Below are 19,248 nucleotides of genomic sequence, written 5' to 3'. Positions count from 1 at the left end.
AAGGAAACTCCAACTCCAGCTGGTCATTTTGCTCCTCCGACGTATCCGTTTGAAGTGATACAGTTAGATTACATTCACATGGAGAGATGCAATAATTTGAAGTATGTCCTTGTGGTTGTTTGCGCCTTTTCCAGATGGATAGAGGCTTACCCCCTAAAGGATAATACTGCCTTGTCCACAGTCAAGGTTTTGCTCAAAGAGTATTTCCCTAGGTATGGTTTGCCGAGAATTGTATGGAGCGACAATGGGAGTGAATTTGTGGGCCAGATCATGAAGAAAGTGTGTGCTGGTTTGGGTATCAATCAGAAATTCCATGCTGCGAATCACCCCCAGTCTGCTGGTCTTGTCAAGTGCTATAATGGCACAAGCGAGCACTGGTCTTACATGGCCAGATGCCTTGCTGTTGGCTCTTTTGTCAACAAGGACAACAGTGCATTCTCGTGTGGGACTTAGCCCATACGAAATAGTTTTTGGTCATCCAGCGAATGTTTGGGGTGTGCCTCGTCCTAAGAAATACAGCGAGATTGAGTACCCTATGTTGGTGGATTACTTACATGACTTGACTGCTAAATTACGTATTCTCCACCAACAGGTCTATGACAGTTTGCCGACAGCTACTGCAGATCCAGGCCATACGATCCAACCTGGAGAGTACATCTTGATCAAGAATTTTCAATGAACCAAAAACTTGGAACCAAGATGGACTGGACCACATTTAGTCCTTTTGGTCACTAGAACTGCTGTTAGAGTAGCTGGTAAAAAAAAATGGGTACATGCTACACATTGCAAGAAGGTCCCTTTGCCCTTACCGTATAATAAGTGGGTGAGGGATGGTATAGCCGACATTGAATGTGAAAGAGTTCCTAGATTTGTGCCTTTTAGTGATGCTCATTTGACATGGACTCGGTCAGAACGCGAGGATGATGATGTTCTGCAAGCTGCTGTGTCTCCACATCTGAAGCTCGACAAGACGAATCCGGAGCTCCTTTTTAAAGACCCAACTGTGCTTGGTAAAGAACGCTACAATTTGAGACCAAGAAAGACTGTTCTCATGGACAAATAAAATCTGAATTTTTTTATATAGTGAATTACACCTTGTCAGATCAAGAGACTTTTTTACTTTTTTCTTTTTCGAGTCACCATCCGGACTCAGCTGCAGGGTCGCGGTACAGCCTTAAGGGGTGAGCCGCGTATTGACATAAGGTCTGTGGTTCATGGTCGTTAGTACGATCTTGACGCACACTTAAGTGAAGAAGGTAATAGCCGTGAGCAGCACATTAGAGGATGGAGTCTTTTAGATCTGATAAGTGTTGAGAAAATTGGTTCTAAAGTGAAAATGTGTACATTGATCCGTAACAAATGTTTTTTAATACTGTGTTTTCTAATGCTTTTGAATATTACATTAGCTTGTGTGGGTTGGATTGTCTATGTTACGCAACAGACGCTTGCATCTACGTCCCAACCTACTCTTTCTTTCTCTACTTTTTCCCCACATGAGTTTCATACGTTGCCTGAACATGAGCAGACACGAAGATCAGAATTTGTTAACAATTCATTTATACAGATGTTGCATCAGCATCAGTTAGTTGTAAATACGACGAACTGCTGAGTTTGTGGTCTTATGCCACATACGATAGATAAGGGAATGCCATATTTGGTTTTGCCTTTTTCGCCTAATGGGTCAGTATGGGCACTCCAAGCAATGTTTATCTATGCGAATGAAGCATCTCCTGTACGTTCCATCAAAGATAATGCGAGTAATAATGCCTTAATACAGGGAATAGTAGATATGATCAGAGATATTGATGCGTATAATGCTATCCCTAAAGATGAGGTATGAGCATATGTTGGTTGGAACAAGACGAGATATAGCATTAGTCTGACAGAAAAGGAGAGACATAAAAGGTCTCCTCCTATTTGGATTGTACCCCACCGAGGTTATTTTTGTCTGCAAGGTAATGGTCAGAATCCGAGAGCTCAGCTTGGTAAGAGTGTGTGTGTTCACACCTATGTTTATACGTCCCAGAAATCTCCACCGTTCGTGCCAGCTAAAGGCACGTATTTTGTTTGTTATGATAGAGCATATACATGGGTGCCTTCTGATTTTTCAGGCACATGTTATGTGGCATTTTTGCTTCCCCCTACGTATACAGCTGCTTTCAATTACCATAAGACAAGATATGGTAGAGGTGTTATTGATGCGAAAGATACTGTCGCACAAGAAGTTGGGGACTTCTAAGGGTTTTCTGCCCTTTTGGGGTCCTATGGCTAATGGTAGAAATATTTGTCAGCCATGAGAGTGGTCGAGGCCACTATAAATGAGACTGCAGGTGCCCGTAGCAATATTACAGCTGAGCTTCAAGCGGATCGCCTTATGACATTACAGAACCGCTTTGTTTTAGATATTATACTTGCAGATAGAGGTGGGGTACGTAAATTGATCGGGTCTAGTTGCTGTGTTTTCATTCCAGATAACGCCCCGACAGTGTACCAAGCCATCTTGAGGTTACATAAGTCCGCTGAGTCTATACATGTAGACAAAGGGAACTTGTCATTCATAGAATGGTTTTGGGAACTGCTGTCCAAATGGGGATGGAAGATTCTGATGTTTCTTGGTATGGCTTTAGCAATCCTTTTCTCGTGTTGCTTATGCATCCAGTGTGGTCCCGCCATTTGTAGTCTTTGTGCTACGATCTGTGTAAGAAGACCCGTCCCGAGAAAAGCAAAAGGATAATAAGATGTTGTTACAGCAACACCTTAATGACCTGATGAGAATAGATATAGACCTAGATTCAGATTGACGTGAGTTTAGGTCATTGCCTACGTAATGGCAAAAGGAGGGTCTGGGGTTCCGTGATTTAGAACCAGACTCCATTTTGTTTGAGTTGTTTGTGACGCCATTTTTGTGTTGCCCTCACGTAGGCCGTGGAGGTAACCGAACGAACAAAGTTGCATGGGCCTCATTGTTCATGGTATGCATTAACAGGCCCTTTTCTGACTTGTGAGTGAACTACAGGACGCTGACCCCGTCACCTGAAACTGACCCTTTCACGAAGCCAATTTCTGTAGCTGATCATTGTCTAAAATTGCCAATCAGTGTTCAGGATATCGTTAACTTTTAGTTTCTTGCACATATCTTATCCTACTCAACACCTGAATTGTTTCTTTCCTTATGACTTTTCATTACATGGGTAGTGCTTTCAATTATGGGTTTGTCCGGCTTGTGGAAATTAAATTTGGGACAGTCCTAATAATTAACTTTTGGGTTGGGTTACTGTAAATTGGGTTTTTGTTAATGTGATACTCAGTTAGAAAATGTGTCCTATTGGTCAGAATTTTGCGCAGTGGGTGTACATTTATAATGAGAATATGGTGTATAAAAGGTGATGTCTTGCTCTATGAAAATTGAGCAGTTTCCTGAGTTGTACACCATGTTGTATTGCTTGGTTTACTGTTACTAGCTGCAGCTAATAAATTTGATCTTTGACGCCATCCAGAAGTATTCCGTGTCTCTGTATTCCAAGACAGGAGAATCCGAAGACTTCGGGTGTGTCCCTGGCACCGTTGGGTTCTAAGAAAACCCGGTTCTTCAAAGGTTATCACAGGGCTGTAGATGAACCAAGAAATTGATATTTAGAGCACTGTTGGATAAACTGTAGAGTGGGCCTAACAATGTATGTGCTGTTTCTGCAATCCCCATGCAGTATTTTATAAGCCCACAGCTGGCTGAGATTTGTTGCAGAAACATCATTATACAGCATATGGGATCACTCACCATTGATAAGGATTTTGTTTTCAGATATTGCTGCTGTGTGGTGGCTATTGCTATTTCTACTTTCATTTTCACCGCAAACACAATAAGATGATGGATGGAGTGTTGAAACTTTTCAGGCACTCACTCCAGTCACAGTTCTGGGTTTAATCCATTGTCGTTCTTCTGCTCACTAAGCCACCCCAGTTTGGATCCCGCCATATGCAAATCAGTCTTGACCCTCTTGACCCTGTTCCTCTTGGGAACAGTCCAGCCTGAACTGCCAGGCCAGTTCCTCCCTAGACAGAAAACAAGCATCCTGGGACCCGTTTAGAGGATTCACCCCTCATCAGCCAGGCTAGCTTGAATCCAGTGGCAAAGTGAGCAGGGGAACAACATCTGGGCATACCCTGATCACTTAGGGTGAACATAGCAAACACAATAAGATGATAGACGGTGTGTTTTGTGTTGCATTTTCACCTTCCAGTCATTATTTCATCCTTTATATATTTTCCAATTAAAATGATCTTTTTATGTCTGGCTTGATTGTGCATCTTTTGCCTCACCTAATTAGCATTCGCAAAGGCCGAAAGTCTGCGAATTTCGGCCTTTGCGAATGCTAATGTGAGAAATGGTATGTATCAAACATGTTTGATGCAATATAAGGAATAGCAAAATTTGCTATTCCTTATTTTGCGATTGCACTTAAGGAATCGCAAATTTTGCGATTCCTTAAATGCAATGTATCAAACAAAAAATATTCAAAAAATGCCATTAAGGATTCGCAAATTACCACCAACTTCTAGTTGGTGGCAAGTTGCGAATTCTTTACAAAAAGCTTTTTTCCAAAAAACCAAAGGTGCCATATGACGCCCATACATGCCCTTAGACATGCCGCTTGAGACACCCCTGCACCCTTGAAAAAATTCCTAATTTGCGATTAGCAAATTGCTAATCGCAAATTGCCCCTTCATTCCTATGGGCCTCCTGGCCCATAGAAATGAATGGGTAATTTGCAATTAGCAATTTGCTAATCGCAAATTAGGAATGGTAAGGAATTGCTATTAAAAAGCGATTTTGTACATACATACCGTTTTGCGAATTCCAAATAGCGATTCCTTAAAATTCGCTATTTGGAATTCGCAAAACGGAACTATGATACATATGGCCCCTAGTGAGATAAAACAACGCTTTGAAGAGGACTATCAATATGGACATTGACTGCCTCAGATGCACAGAACTTTATGTGTCAAACGCTGTGTGCTTCTACAGAAAGAGTGATTACCCTTCAAGAGCTTTTATCATTTGTTTATCCAGCTTCTTGATCCAGGCTCTTCATCACGAAAAGTTATTGTATTTGACTACTGTGATGGATGACAGCCATAGTGATGCTATTAAACAACTTCTATATAATTAGATTATTATGGTGTTCGTTTTTTTCTAGTTGCTATGTGTAAAAGATTATGCCATGCTAGGCCCACTTAGGAAACCTAGTATTTTGCTTTGTCAACTGTAAAGTTATTTACATTTCTGATTGTGTGACTGTATGCTTGATGGTAACTTTGTTAGAACACTTACACTAAATAAATTAGGCCTGAGATAGTTATGGTGAAAATCAATATTAAGAAGTACAGACCTGATTAGTTCAACGGTAAAGGTTATGTCCAAAGCCACAGGTTTGACCTTTTTATTATAAAACGTTATGAGAAAGCCAGTAAGCTTGGCTTATTTATTGTGAAAAGCATTTGTTACAGTCGATAGCCCTTTAGCGGTGGATGTTATCATGCTATGTTACAGGCTGTAGACAGGTATTTTATTACATGAAATCTCACAGATATTCTGGAAAGGAATGAGACCCAACTTCAGCAGTCGACAGAAGAGGTGATACGGAGGCCCTCAGAGCTAGTGAAAACATCAGTTAAAGTATCCACATTCTCAGCCCGCACAATATAGGTCCAGCGTGATTGTCATGGAAAAGTATTACGACAGTGGTACTTGAAAGCAGGAAAAGCTTCACTTATAAGGTGTTGTAACTACCCTGCATTAGGTATGAAGCCTGCAGAAGTGGCCATTTAAGTGCACCTTATTCCAAAAGTACATGTTAGATTCAGACGGACAAGAAAACCTGGGATGAAATACTGTTCATAGTCAACATATCGAAGGAAGAGATTGCTGCTTCAATAGAAGTACTCACAGAGCTGAAAGCTAAAATTAACACAAACATTAATATAGCCTCGTAGACTTCAGAAGCGCCCACAAGAAAGGCAATAGTGGAGTCAAGAGCTACAAAATCGTAGCTCACTCAGTCACTTTTCACCTTGAGAATTAAATCATGAACCTCCAATGTACTCCTTGGAAATCACAAAATGCAGCACCTCCAACAAAGTCCATCAATCCCACTCCCTGCAGACTATTTATTAGTGTTTTTTTTACTCTTGAACCCCCACAATGGCAACGAGTCACAATATGTACATTTAGTATGAACATGTGTAATTAGATGGATGTTTGTATTGGTTATAATTAACTGTACAATAAAATTTACTTACTTTCTTACACTCCCTGGGTCTCAGCAAAGTAAAATTCCAACAACCTCTCCAGTAACGTCCACAGGGCTAATGTTTTGAAGGGACAACACAAACAGAATTCCTACCATAGGCAGTGAGGACAAAAATGAAACACATGCCACCCTGCAGGAGATATCTCTGACAGGAAGCAATGTAGGACCAATGGTCACTGTTTGTCAATAGAGGAAAGGAGCCAAATTCCCAAAGGCCTACTGCTAGCATTAAAGTTGTCAATTTATCCTATTACAGAGAAGTCTGTTTGGTCCCTGGTGAATAATACCCATACCCTTGTGATCACAAAGGTGCCTTGAACCACTTGCTGAGAGCCATCTGATGCTCTGTGGAACAAAACATTATTTTGGTTAAAGACTAAGTGAGCCACACTCTTACTTGGACAAAGGGCCTGCAGTGTATAAGGAAGGTAATTCTGGAAGTCCGTGGAGATCAATATGAATGTGTGGTGTTAGGTTCTAGGGCCAGCACCCTACAAGAGAACCTGAGGAGAAACCAGATCTTAAGACATGTGCCTCCAAAATGAAACTTTTGGTGTGACTGAAGGCAATGAAAGTTAAAAATACTAAGGAAGCTCCCCTTCCAACCAGACTGTATAGCTCACATCTCAGATGAAGCAAATGGAGTGCTTATGTGATGTAGCAGAATGTCCATTTATTTGCAGTTGTATTACTTCATTTTTTTATTCCCTTACTCCAATGCATTTTATATAAATTTCCTGTTGTTTTTCCAAGCTATATTTTCTTAATTTGTTTTGGATTCCCTTTTCCAACTTGTGAAAGGCACCTGTTGCTGAAAGCAATAAATTACATTCAAATTCAATTAGCCACATGTATGTGTTGTAAAGCGTATGTTAAAGCCAATAAGCCTTTATGGGTGGATTGCTATATTACCATGTTAATCATGCAGACAGGTATTTTTTTACATAAAATCTCACAGATTACATTCAGCATGGGTCAGTCAATCCAGACGTGTGTTCTTTTGTCCTATGAATGACTCAATTTTTCTGCTCATGTGGACATCTTTCTAAAAATGAGTGTGCTTCAGTGCCAGGATTGGTGGGCCAGTCCTTCAGCATTACATTTTTCCCTCTCATTTCTTTCCTTCTCATCTTTTTATTTTTATTATTTTTAGAACATACTACGGCTCCCCAAACAGTGCTATCAGGCTGCTTGCTTGCTGCTCACTTCATCTTAAGTGCATTGCATCCTTCGAGGCCACAGCTTGTAGACCAGGCCAATGTCATGGAATAGTAATGTCTATAGTTTCATAGTTTTACCGTTCCAATATATCAAAGAGGCGGTCATTGGAACTTCAAAACAACGAACCGCCAAGTACAATATCATTGCAAGATGGCTGGCTGCTGCTATGTTTAATTTTTTTTAATTATTACAAGCATATGCTTTCCATGTTTAGGCAGCAGCATGCTTTCATTTTCTAACTTCTGTTATCTGCAGAGTCTTTTCAGCTTTTTGTCTGGTAATTTTCACCACCGGTTTAGAGGATCCATATAATCATGTCTTTTTATAAATCACTTATAGAGGTATTGTCTCTTGAAGCAGCAATTATTGTTGCATTACCATGCATTGCTTACTTACACTATGTTGTGCTTGATAAGGGGACCTGGTATTGTCTTCTCTCTTGCTATTTCCTGTCAAGATCCCAGCTCATTTTGCCTGTGTGCTATATCTTAGGAGCATCCTTTCTGAACAGCTGATACTCAGTCACACTTTCAGACAGGCAGCTCTACACCCACGATCTTCTCGAGGCTCTTTATACTTCGGCTTTTATCTCAGTCCATAAATTCAAGCTGCCCCCTGTCTCTGGGCTGATACCCCCCGGAAAATAAGGTGAGACACAGTCCAACCACTGGTAGGTTGTCATAGAAGTAGTGGCTACCTGCTACAACATGAACTGGGGTAGTACTGCAACAGAAGAAAAATGAGGACACGAGAAAACACATAAACATCATTTGTGAAGGTGGCAAGGGATGGGAATGGATTAGCACAACTGCATGAAACAGAGATTGGTCAAACTTGGAGGAAGGCCATGGGGGAATGTGCAGGCAGGAAGCAAGAGGAAACCACGCTACAAACGGGGAGGAAAAAAGCTAAACTACGAGGCCGTTCGGAGAGGGTAACTGTACTACCATTTTAGTATGCCAATGAAAAAAGGATACAACAGTCTACTGGAAACAGAGGGGAATATAAAGGCAACAGAAGCATTTGGAGAAGGAGGAACTGCACTATGGGAAGGGAGCTAAAACCGAGCCAAGGAACTGCTCTACCAGAAGGGGAAGCATATGCATGTGGGAGGAATGTAACTACTGTGTATTAAAGGACACAGATGGTAAAAAAAGAGGGGGGAAGGGGAACAAGGGGGGATCTGCACTACGGATGGAGGCAAAATAAAGGTGCACTTCTATGGCGGAAGAGTGGATAAAGATGAGGGGGGTGTGGTGTGGGCCAAAGGACGTGTATGGAACTTTCCTATAGGAAGGGAAATAGAAATGAAGGGGGAGATGCCATAAATGAAGGGGGTATAGCAGGAAGACTCTGTCCTCCTGACAGGGGAGGGTAGTGAAGACAGGCGGTACTCCAAGATCAGGGAGACGGTGACTAGACAAGGATACTGCACTACCAGCTCAGTGTGGTAGTTTTATAAAAACACTCTGAGGCAGATTTACAAGGAACTGACGCATTTGCATAGATGCGTCAGTTTCCTTGCATCACCTCCAAATGTCCTTGCGCCACCATGGATGCGCTGTATTTACAATACAGTACACCATGGCGCAAGGAATTACAGTTGCGTCAGAAATTCTGACGCACCTGTTGGAGGAAATGTGACGCATTGTTGGAGTTTGTCACAAAATTAACGCAACTCAAGCAATGCGCCAGAAAACATAGGTAGGTCCCATGTAAAATGCCCTGCGTCAATCCTTACCCCAGGTCTGAGCAGGCGTAGGGATTTTGACATAGTGAAGGCATAAAGTTACGCAGTGAAATCTTGTAAATTTCACTGCGCCAGTTCTACGTGGCTTTTTGCATGGGAACGTCTACCCTGCATACATTATACCTGGCGCAGGTATAATGTGACGCAGGGCTTTACAACGTGACGCATCCCCCTAGATGCATCACGTTGTAAATGGGCCGCATGTATTACGCCGCCGCTGCATCACAAAAGTGAGGCAACGGTGGCACAAAAGTGACGCAAGGGGCTGGTAAATCTGCCCCTCTGTGTAACACCACAGCGAAGATTGCAAGCTAATGTTTGATAGGTAACTTTTTTAGAGGCAGTATGCTCACTGAAAGCTTTGGGATAAATATTCATATTGAGACTACAGACTGAAACACTACAGTTCATACTTAGACATGGGAAACGTGAAGGGTTGGGCAGCCAGAATGTTCGGCATGAAGGAGAGGATAGAAATAAGTGAAATCCTACATACTAAAAAATACTTTCTCATCCAGCTTTTATATCAGTGCCACTGGGCGTTAGAGTGACGTCTGAGGCATCAAGGTCAGGCGGAGGGAATAAGCAAAGTACACATATTCCACTATCCATTAGTACCTGGCAATCAGGCATGACACCATGAACAAGAGAAAGACAAATCCCACACGTGGAGATTTAGGGTATTGGTGAAAACTCAAAACATTAGTAGTGCTGTTCAATGGGAAATAAATATTAAAGCAGGTAGAGAAGAAAATCATAAACTACCAGAGTGGTAGAACAGGTGGAAGTTCATCATCTGAGTAGTGCATTGTGAAGTGCCTTTCACTTCCTGGCATAGGGATACTGCACAGACTGTTCATAATCCAGCAGTACTACTCCTCGCCTGGCTTTAAATAAGAAAGAAGAGCCTGGGGATAGATCACAAATTTACACGCGTGTCTATTGCATGTTAGATCGAAAATGTTTAAAAAAGCTTTCCATGTCTCCCACCTTAAATGGTTCTGTAATGTTTGCAAAGCATTTTTGCACTTGGCTATGTGCCCTCTGAACCTCCTTCAGCTCCAGCCATCCAACAGCAAACATACTCTGAAGAGAAACACAAGAGAGACGTCTCATATTGTGGGCACCATGACAGTTTTCCCAACCTGAAAAGGCTGAGGACAGAATACAATATCACAATACTTAACAGTCAGTATCAAATATATTAGTGCCTCTAGGTAGTATGGATAATAAAGAAAGGCTTAGCTTCTTTACCCATGTCATTGCTGGCCCTTCAGGGTCAGTGATTGGTTCATACATTTCCAGGTCATTTCTGCGCACCTCTGGACTCATGGGATACATAAGCGGGAAACCCATCAAGACAACATCTGCCTGTTTCACAGGGTCACCTACATAGGGAAGAGATGGAACAACTGATGTTAGCAAAAAAAATATGAGTGAACAATTCAACCCAGAGTCCTTGCCTGGCACACCCACACACAATTATTTTCAAAAAGTGAAGGTTTCTCTCTGTGGTTCTCTTTTTAAATGAGTGCAAAGAAGGGGCTGGATCTACTTGCAAAGAGTGGTGATAGGGCTGTCTTACATGAACTTTTGTACACCATTCCCCAAAGAGGGGGCCTGGGAAAGATGAGACTGAAGGTTGTGAGACAGCCTGATCTCACTGCCAAGGTGTAACCCTATGGAGCATCAGTGTCCTACATAGATATGCCTCGGTGGATGGCCAAGGTTTTAGCCCTTTAATTGAGGAAAATAGTGAATTATTAGGGTATTGGTGAAGGAGGATGAAGGAAAATACATTGATCAAGCTGTCCCCATTGTGCATAACAACAATCATGCAGGGTTAAACAAATTCTACTGGAAAGCAAAGTTCAAATGACCTTTCCTGCTTCAGACTTCCGCTCCCCATATTAAATATGCAGCAGTCTCTAGTGGAGAAGCGTGGCTCAATGGTTAGAGTGGCAGACCATAATGCAGAGGTCTGGCCCGGGACTAGGGTTCAATTCCCGCCTCGGCGGCTCTTGGACTCAATTTACCAGGACCTGATAATGCTCGTCTCGGTGCCTAGTCTAATTATGGGTCCCACTCTGTGACTCTGGGCTTGCTTAATCTCCACAATGGCCGCAGCAGCGATTGGATGCCTGGCTTCACCTTGGGGGTGCCCAGGAGTGGACATTTCACAGGAAAGCCAGGATGGGTTCCACAGCGGTATGAATACAGCAATACGAGACCTCTGAGTAGAAGTGCGCTATATAAAATACAAACACATTGTATTGATGCAAAGAATGCCTCTTGGGCAGGTGCCCGGGCAGGGAATGGCACAGGAAACGTCAACTGGGTACATGTACGCTCACTCACCTGCTACATACCCATCAAACTCGGGGTGATACTTCTTCTCTAGGTCAAATGGAATTGTAACTTTTTTTGCAACTTCTTTCCAGTTTTCAGGCACGGGGACTTGAAGCAGAACAGCCAAATCGATAGCAAAGTTTAGGCTAAGTGAAAAGGAAGAACACGTCAGAAAGACACGTGGTGGCAACGTGCAGTCCTGGCTGGAAGTAATGGTTTCCAAACAAAACTGATTTTTTTTATTTATTTACAGTGTTTACCAATACGGGTAATCGCAAGTTAGATACATAATTAGGAAAATAAAGGACATTACAGGCTCCGGAGCTGATATTTATTTACTTTTCATTGTTCCAGCTTTTTTTTATTGTACATTGCAACATTTAGGTGACGTCACTGCATTGTACTGCAGTTAGGATTGTCACTGATTGGCATAGGGCAGGGAATCGTTATGGGAAACTAGACTTGTCAGGACATGGGGGCAGCAGCCTGGCCAACACGTCCTCCACCTCGGTAAGCTCCCGTTCCAGACATCGTCTTGTACTACCAACTTTAGAAAAACATTCTCCACAGGTCACCACATTTAGCATGTCCTACTCCACTCCCCTACTGGTAGTGGCCAACCAATTAGTGTAAAAAAAATCCTGCGATGGCCTCCCGAATCTCCTCTCAGAACACTGCATCTCGGAGGGTCCCCAAATCTCCTCTCAGAACACTGCGTCTCGGAGGGTCTCTGGATACAGGCACCACAATGGAACCCTTGGCATACTGCGGTCTAACCCCCATTCCAACAATACTGGGGCATGGTCAGACAGGAAGCGGCCCAATAAGTGGGTTAGCGCCACAGCCTCAGAAGTCTCCCCAGAGAGCAAGAAACAGTCAAGTCTGCTAGAAATGGCTTGGGAGTGCTTATAGCAAGTATACCCCCGTACTTCAGGGGTATGTCTCGTGCCAGATGTCAACGCAGTGCAAGGGGTCCGTAACGTCACGCAAAGCTGCCAACATATTGGGCTTAGTATGCAGCTTCGGGGGATGTCTATCTAAATTACAGTCAAGCACATAATATGCCCATATTATTGGCACCCCATGCAAGGAGATAGCATCTTCTCTAGATCCAAATAAAACAAGCCATCATCCACATTCGGGGCATATCCATTTACCATACAAACCTCCACAGCATCTAGCACGCCATACACCGCCACATACATCCCCTCTCCATCTGCTGTGTAGCCATGTACTTGGAACGAGATCTGTGGGCCACTCAAATCGCCAGCCCCCTTGCATATGTGGAGTAGGCGGCGGAGAACATCTGACTCCCTCGAGCCAATCATAACGCTGCAATGCAGTGATTGGTTGGAGCGTCGTGGCTTCTCGCTCAGATGGGGCATGGAAGCCTGGACATGTTCTCCACCCAGGCTGTAGGGCACCCTGGGTGGAGAAGAGGGGAAGTGCACATGACTGGTATGATCGGCCCAAGGGGCCGGCCAAACAGTCATGTGCACTTAGGAGTGGGGGCAAACCACTTTTCTGCTGCTCTGTCTGCCCCGCCCGCCCGCCTTGCAAAGCTTGGCTTCCATGCACTAAAAAAGAACAAATAAAATGATAACTGAGGTATCATTTTATTTTTTCATATAGTGCTGAAAAAAACTGTGGGTGATGCTCCTCCCCCTTAGGGGAGGAGCCGCCACTGTTTGCAGTTCCTGCTTGCTTGGGTCTGAAATTGATGAGACGGTTTTGCATATCTGACATTTTTTGGCAGAAGCAACATGTTAAAGTTTTGTGAATATATACACAATGAAAGGCTGCATTTCTTTGAAATTATGTTTCATAATTTTTAAACTTGGTAACACAATCCACACAAATACACTCAACACCATGCCACATAATGGTATGTTCGGACTGGACTGTTCCCATGAGGCACAGGGTCAGAGCTGATTTGCATATAGCCAGTGTCTAACCCAGGGTGGTGTGGAGTGCAAAAAAACGATGGATTTAGGCCCAGATCCTTGTACTGGGGTGAATGTATGATATTGTTCTACATTCTGTCCATCAACTGTGTTTTTTGCAATTTTCACCCCGAGTGGGCTGGGTATGCTCAGATGTGAGTCCCAGGCTCTCCACACCACTGGAGTCAAGCTATCCAGGCTGATGAAGGCTGATAGCCAGAAACCGGTCCTTGGATGCTTGATTCCGGTCTGGGAAAGACATGGCTTGGTAGTTCGGACTGGACTGTTCCCATGAGGCACAGGGTCAGAGCTGATTTGCATATAGCCAGTGTCTAACCCAGGGTGGTGTGGAGTGCAAAAAAACGATGGATTTATGCCCAGATCCTTGTACTGGGGTGAATGTATGATGTTGTTCTACATTCTGTCCATCAACTGTGTTTTTTGCACTTTTCACCCCGAGTGGGCTGGGTATGTTCAGACGTGAGTCCCAGGCTCTCCACACCACTGGAGTCAAGCTATCCATTGGATGCTTGATTCCGGTCTGGGAAAGACATAGCTTGGTAGTTCGGACTGGACTGTTCCCATGAGGCACAGGGTCAGAGCTGATTTGCATATAGCCAGTGTCTAACCCAGGGTGGTGTGGAGTGCAAATAAACGATGGATTGAGGCCCAGATCCTTGTACTGGGGTGAATGTATGATATTGTTCTACATTCTGTCCATCAACTGTGTTTTTTGCAACATAATTCCAATCTGCATGATTTCACTGAACGCCACACACTTACACACCACCCAGTTAGATTCTACACATTTCCATTCCACACCACATATTTCGACAACAAACCACATATTTCATTTGTACAACACAATTGCACGACATACCACATACATCCAATCTACCCCACAGAAATCCACATCATGCCACAAAATTCAACAGCACAGCACATGATTAAACTCCACTGTATACCACTCCACAACACAAAATACCATTCCACATATTTACACTCCATGACATACAATCTACTCCACTTATTTCCAGAACACTCAATACCACATAATTACTATCCACATAATTACACTGCACACCATACCACATATTTAAACTAAACAAATTCACTCCACGCTACACACTGCCACCACACACAAATCCACAAGTAACAATTCCAATTCAAACCACATAATTCCACTACGCACAACATACATCCACTCCACAATAAACATAAACATATAAATAGAAAACAATATAATTTACAACACTAATAGCTCTAACTTTGACAAAAGCGAGACCAATTGCATTGCAAATGCTTGTTAAGAAGTTAATCCTTTACACGATCAGCAAATCAGCTATAAGTGCTGTTGAAGGCCCGTCTTTCCCTTATCATACATGTGTTCTCAAAATGTTTCTGAAGGTGAGTATGTTTATTTAGAGAAGCGTCACCGACAAAAGTCTTGTTTTTCAATGACCTTTCAGCTTCTGTCGGTAGATGATACAGATTTATGGGTGTGGCTCATCCACTAATAGAGGAGGGTATAGACTCCTCCAGCAGTTGGTCATTTATTCATTGTTATTGTACACAGGCAGCAATTTACCAGACATTTCGTTTCAATAAAGACAGGTATTAATGGTGTTCTACACACCTCAATCCTTAGCAGTTCATATGGTTGAGAAGGTGAATCATTGTTAAAAATCATGGGAGATCAAAAGTTGGATAATATTTTTGAGGACTGATAATGACCGGAAAAGTGGAAGAAGCAGGTTACAGCAATATCACCCTGAATACATATGGACTTACATGATTTCAGAAGTGGGCCTACTGATAGATTCAAGACATAACGCTATTCCGCAGAATCACTCTCTAGTAACGAAAGTGGAATTAAAATCATGTAACCAATAAGGGCCCCCTTTTTAGGAGGTACAAGCCCTCATTCATCAGGGTGGTATGCTTCATTACTTGGCTGTGGGCGCTGCACCACCAAGCAGGCCCCACAAAGGGGGACTTTGGGGAAGTCTTTTGGTCTTTATGCATGGAGTTTGCTACAACATAGAATGGTGCCCTTTCTTGAGATGTATGGAAGGAGTGGTAGATCTGGAAAAGGATCTATTAAAATAGTCTAAGGGAATCCTATCGAACAATATTTATTCTCACCAATTGTCCGTGCCAAGATTAAAAATTCAAGTGAACAAAATGGGCTTGGGATCATTTAGCGACCTCAGAAGCAAGATTTTCAATAGTATATCAAGAGAATTTAGTATCTGTAAAAAAAAAATCTTTTTTGCGCACAAGCATTATAAAATTAAATAAGGTACCTTAAAAATCTTTACATTGTTTCACAGGCAGCATGGTTGTGGGACCATTTCAATTTACTGGCTTGGTTCCTCCTGATAGAGCAATAACCGCACTCTAAATTGTATGGGTGCATTATTACCGGATGATTTTACCTCAGAGTTCTTCCCGATGTTCCCCCACAAAAACCTGGCATTTCCATCCTGCTTTAAGCAGGTGAAGTGTCAGCGGGACTACCGGTGAGTGCGTTGGGAAGGCAGAGGTTCGGGGCATGTTTGTCCTGTCTGTGGGGAGCTGGTCTGCCCCATCTGGATAGCTGTAGGGTTTGGAGGGGTCGAGCAACAGTGTAGCCTGCAGTAACTATGACAAGCCTAGTTAGTGCCTCGAAAGGGTTCAGAATGTGGGTGCAGACTAATTCTAGGCCAGGACACATTTGGAATTGCAACTTGTGGTATTATACACAGAGTTATCACTCCGAGAGAAATACTCTATCTCATAATGAAGGACAAAATGGGCTACTTAAAATGTATCTATTGTGAATGGTGCCAGCATTTTCTGCAGAGTTGTCACTGAACTAGAAAAGCAATATGGCGATAATGTTTGTATGACCAGTGTGCAATAGTTTGATAGTCCTATATAATGGGATTTCAATGCTGCCTCTTGAAAGCAGTTGCTTTTGGCATCTGAAGGCTTGTTTCAGCATCTCAGAACTCTGTGTTTGCCTGCCACTGTTAAGCTAGAGAAATAGGACAAGAAAGGGCTCTCAGCTAGCAGTGCCTGGGGAAGTGGGGTGCGGGAAATCAGGTTGGGCAAGAGAGTTAATAATTAATGTTTGTGACAAAACATGCAAAAAACATAAGACAGGCCTTTAGTACAGATTTCCTTGTATTATATAAATGTGTTTTTTTTATCAGACAACTTTCATTACTTTTCAGTTTAATTTAAGACCATACAAATAATGTCAATGCAGACGGTTTGTGGAGGCTGGACTAAAGCGCTCTCACTCCGAGACCCTGATTCCAAATATCCTGGAGCATGGTGTGCTTTTTATCATACCTGACTAGCAGCCCGTCCCGACGTTGTCCGGGGTTGAAAAAGTATGTGTGTAATGTGTTAGGCAAGTTGTAATTATTGCAAGATTTCCCGGTAAACAACATTAGTAGTTTCATGTGAATCTGGTGGTACAATAAATTGTTTAAGTACATTGCCAGTCCTAGAGAGTGCTACATATAATTGTCCATCGATGTTTGCTTTTATTTGCTGTGCGTTTCCTGTCTTTGTATGTCCTTGTCTGTGCGTTGTTGTTTGCGTGTAATTTTTTTGTTTGTGGGTCGATAGCTGCAATGAATGATGAGGTGTGTTTTGAGTCCCTGCAGGTTTGGCGTGTATGTAGTAAGTAGTTGTGTGTGGTAGCTGAATTATATGTTGCAGTATTTGTGTGGCGTCAATCTGCGTTTTGTTGTGGCTGTTCGAGCGCCTCAGTGTTGTCCGTAAGTTTCTTACCTTTGTTGTGTGTGCGTGTTCGAGTGCCTGTTACAGCGGCTCAGCGTTGTCCGTATGTGCTCTTGTTTTTGTCCGTACTGTGCGTGCCTTCTTTTTGGCGTCTGATGGAGCCATTAGGATTAGAAAAGGAATTTTGCCCGTAAACAGTGAAATGTTGTCAGCCGTGCGGACCCACAATGTTTCCGCAATCCGCCTCTGTGTTTTGTGTCACTTCCTTGCGTACGCTGAGGCGTGCAATCATGAGGCGTCCAATCATGAAGAAGGTGTGTTGTTAGGCGTTTGCTGTTGTTAGCTGCGCCCCTTTTTATGGTAATGTTCAGACGCGGATATTTCGATATTGACCGTGCCATAATCATAACGTTGGGCATGAATTGTGTGTGTTATGTTCTTTTGTACACGTTTATATGTGTAAAGTTTTGCATAAAGCGGTGGCGCTTCATTTGTATTTGGCGGCTATTTAGACGGCTATATCACAATGACGCCTAGGCTATATTTGACGTGCATGATACGCCCACATTGCTGACAATTGATCTTACGTGGCAATGTAGTACACAATGACGTCCACAACACGTCCACTGTACTTTAGAACGCCCAGAAGGGACTACTTTACCCCCCTATGTTCTTTTACCTTTCTTATGTATATGGGGTCACCATGTATAGCCTATGTCCATCTGCTGAATCTACCATTTAAAATGGTGTATTGTGTGTTATGATTGGTGCTGTACTTCTTTAGTTTACCCTCCTCAAAGCTTTACAGTTCTCTCTTTATAATAGTAGTAATGACGCCTAGGCTATATTTGACGTGCACGATACTCCCACATTGCTGACAATTGATCGTACGTGGCAATGTAGTACACAATGACGTCCACAACACGCCCACTGTACTTTAGAACGCCCAGAAGGGACTACTTTACCCCCCTATGTTCTTTTACCTTTCTTATGTATATGGTGTCACCATGTATAGCCGATGTCCATCTGCTGAACCTACCCTTTAAAATGGTGTATTGTGTGTTATGATTGGTGCTGTACCTCTTGAGTTTACCCGCCTCAAAGCTTTACAGTTCTCTCTTTATAATAGTAGTATAGATATAATCCAATACCCCGGGTTCAGAACTTATAGGATGTGATAATTAGGACATGGAAAGAAGTAGGATATTAATTGTGAAGGCGGCCCTTACCAAATTACCAATAGCAACCAGCTTTGGGCTCACTACAATTCTCAGAGAAACAAGCAAGAACAATCTCAAAATGAATAACACAGCATAATAAAGTTCCCAAAATAATAGAAATTGTTTTGAACTAAACAACACCAAACTCGCTAAAATTTCATAAGAGAAACTGGAGACATTGTTTTTTAAATTTTAAAGGCAAAAAGAGCCTACAAAAAGCAGAGCACCCTAACAAAAACAACTGTTGAAGTTGACTAGGACTTAAGCATGATTTTAGACCAATCGCAATGGAGTGAAGGTGGTATACACCAAGTGAGTTATCCTGGTCCAAGATTTTACCTCATGCCTTAGCCTATGAAATAGAAATCAAGGTTAAGGGCTGAGGGAAGTGATGGTCCATCGAAATTGGATATTTTATCATTCAGCTCCTGCTGGACTCATTGGTTTTAGTGCGAAAAGCTACGAGTGGGACAAAGTTGGATTTCACAGTTGCCTATGTTGATTCGTCACTGGGAAGGATTTGGTGCCTTGCCCAGTCAAAGGTTTTACCTTCTTACTTAGACACTTTTTTTTGGTTCTCAAAATCTTCCAGCAGGACAAGGCAGGAAGCTGCAGTCTGGCAGGGTTCCACAAAGCCAGACACATTTACTGTGAGATCCCAGTGAACCTGTTTCCAGTACACCAAAAACATCTGAGCAGGATGAACCTGATTTTCTTTCCCA

The 19,248-nt window shown here is 42.6% G+C and overlaps 1 protein-coding gene across 1 annotated transcript in view; it reads right to left on the bottom strand.

The window, feature by feature from the left end:
• Window positions 1–19,248, bottom strand: part of PGGHG (protein-glucosylgalactosylhydroxylysine glucosidase) — a 305,061-nt gene that overhangs the window by 72,568 nt on the left and 213,245 nt on the right. The window contains exons 9-11 of the mRNA XM_078682845.1: window positions 11,638–11,774; window positions 10,534–10,667; window positions 10,270–10,365 (exon numbers count right to left, since the gene is read on the bottom strand). Of these exons, the coding sequence (XP_078538971.1) occupies window positions 10,270–10,365; window positions 10,534–10,667; window positions 11,638–11,774 (367 nt within the window). The remainder of the gene's footprint in view (window positions 1–10,269; window positions 10,366–10,533; window positions 10,668–11,637; window positions 11,775–19,248) is intronic.

This window comes from Lissotriton helveticus, chromosome 3_1 (genome assembly GCF_964261635.1).
Source record: "Lissotriton helveticus chromosome 3_1, aLisHel1.1, whole genome shotgun sequence".
Taxonomy (NCBI): domain Eukaryota; kingdom Metazoa; phylum Chordata; class Amphibia; order Caudata; family Salamandridae; genus Lissotriton; species Lissotriton helveticus.
This window is presented reverse-complemented; position numbering and strand designations above follow the sequence as displayed.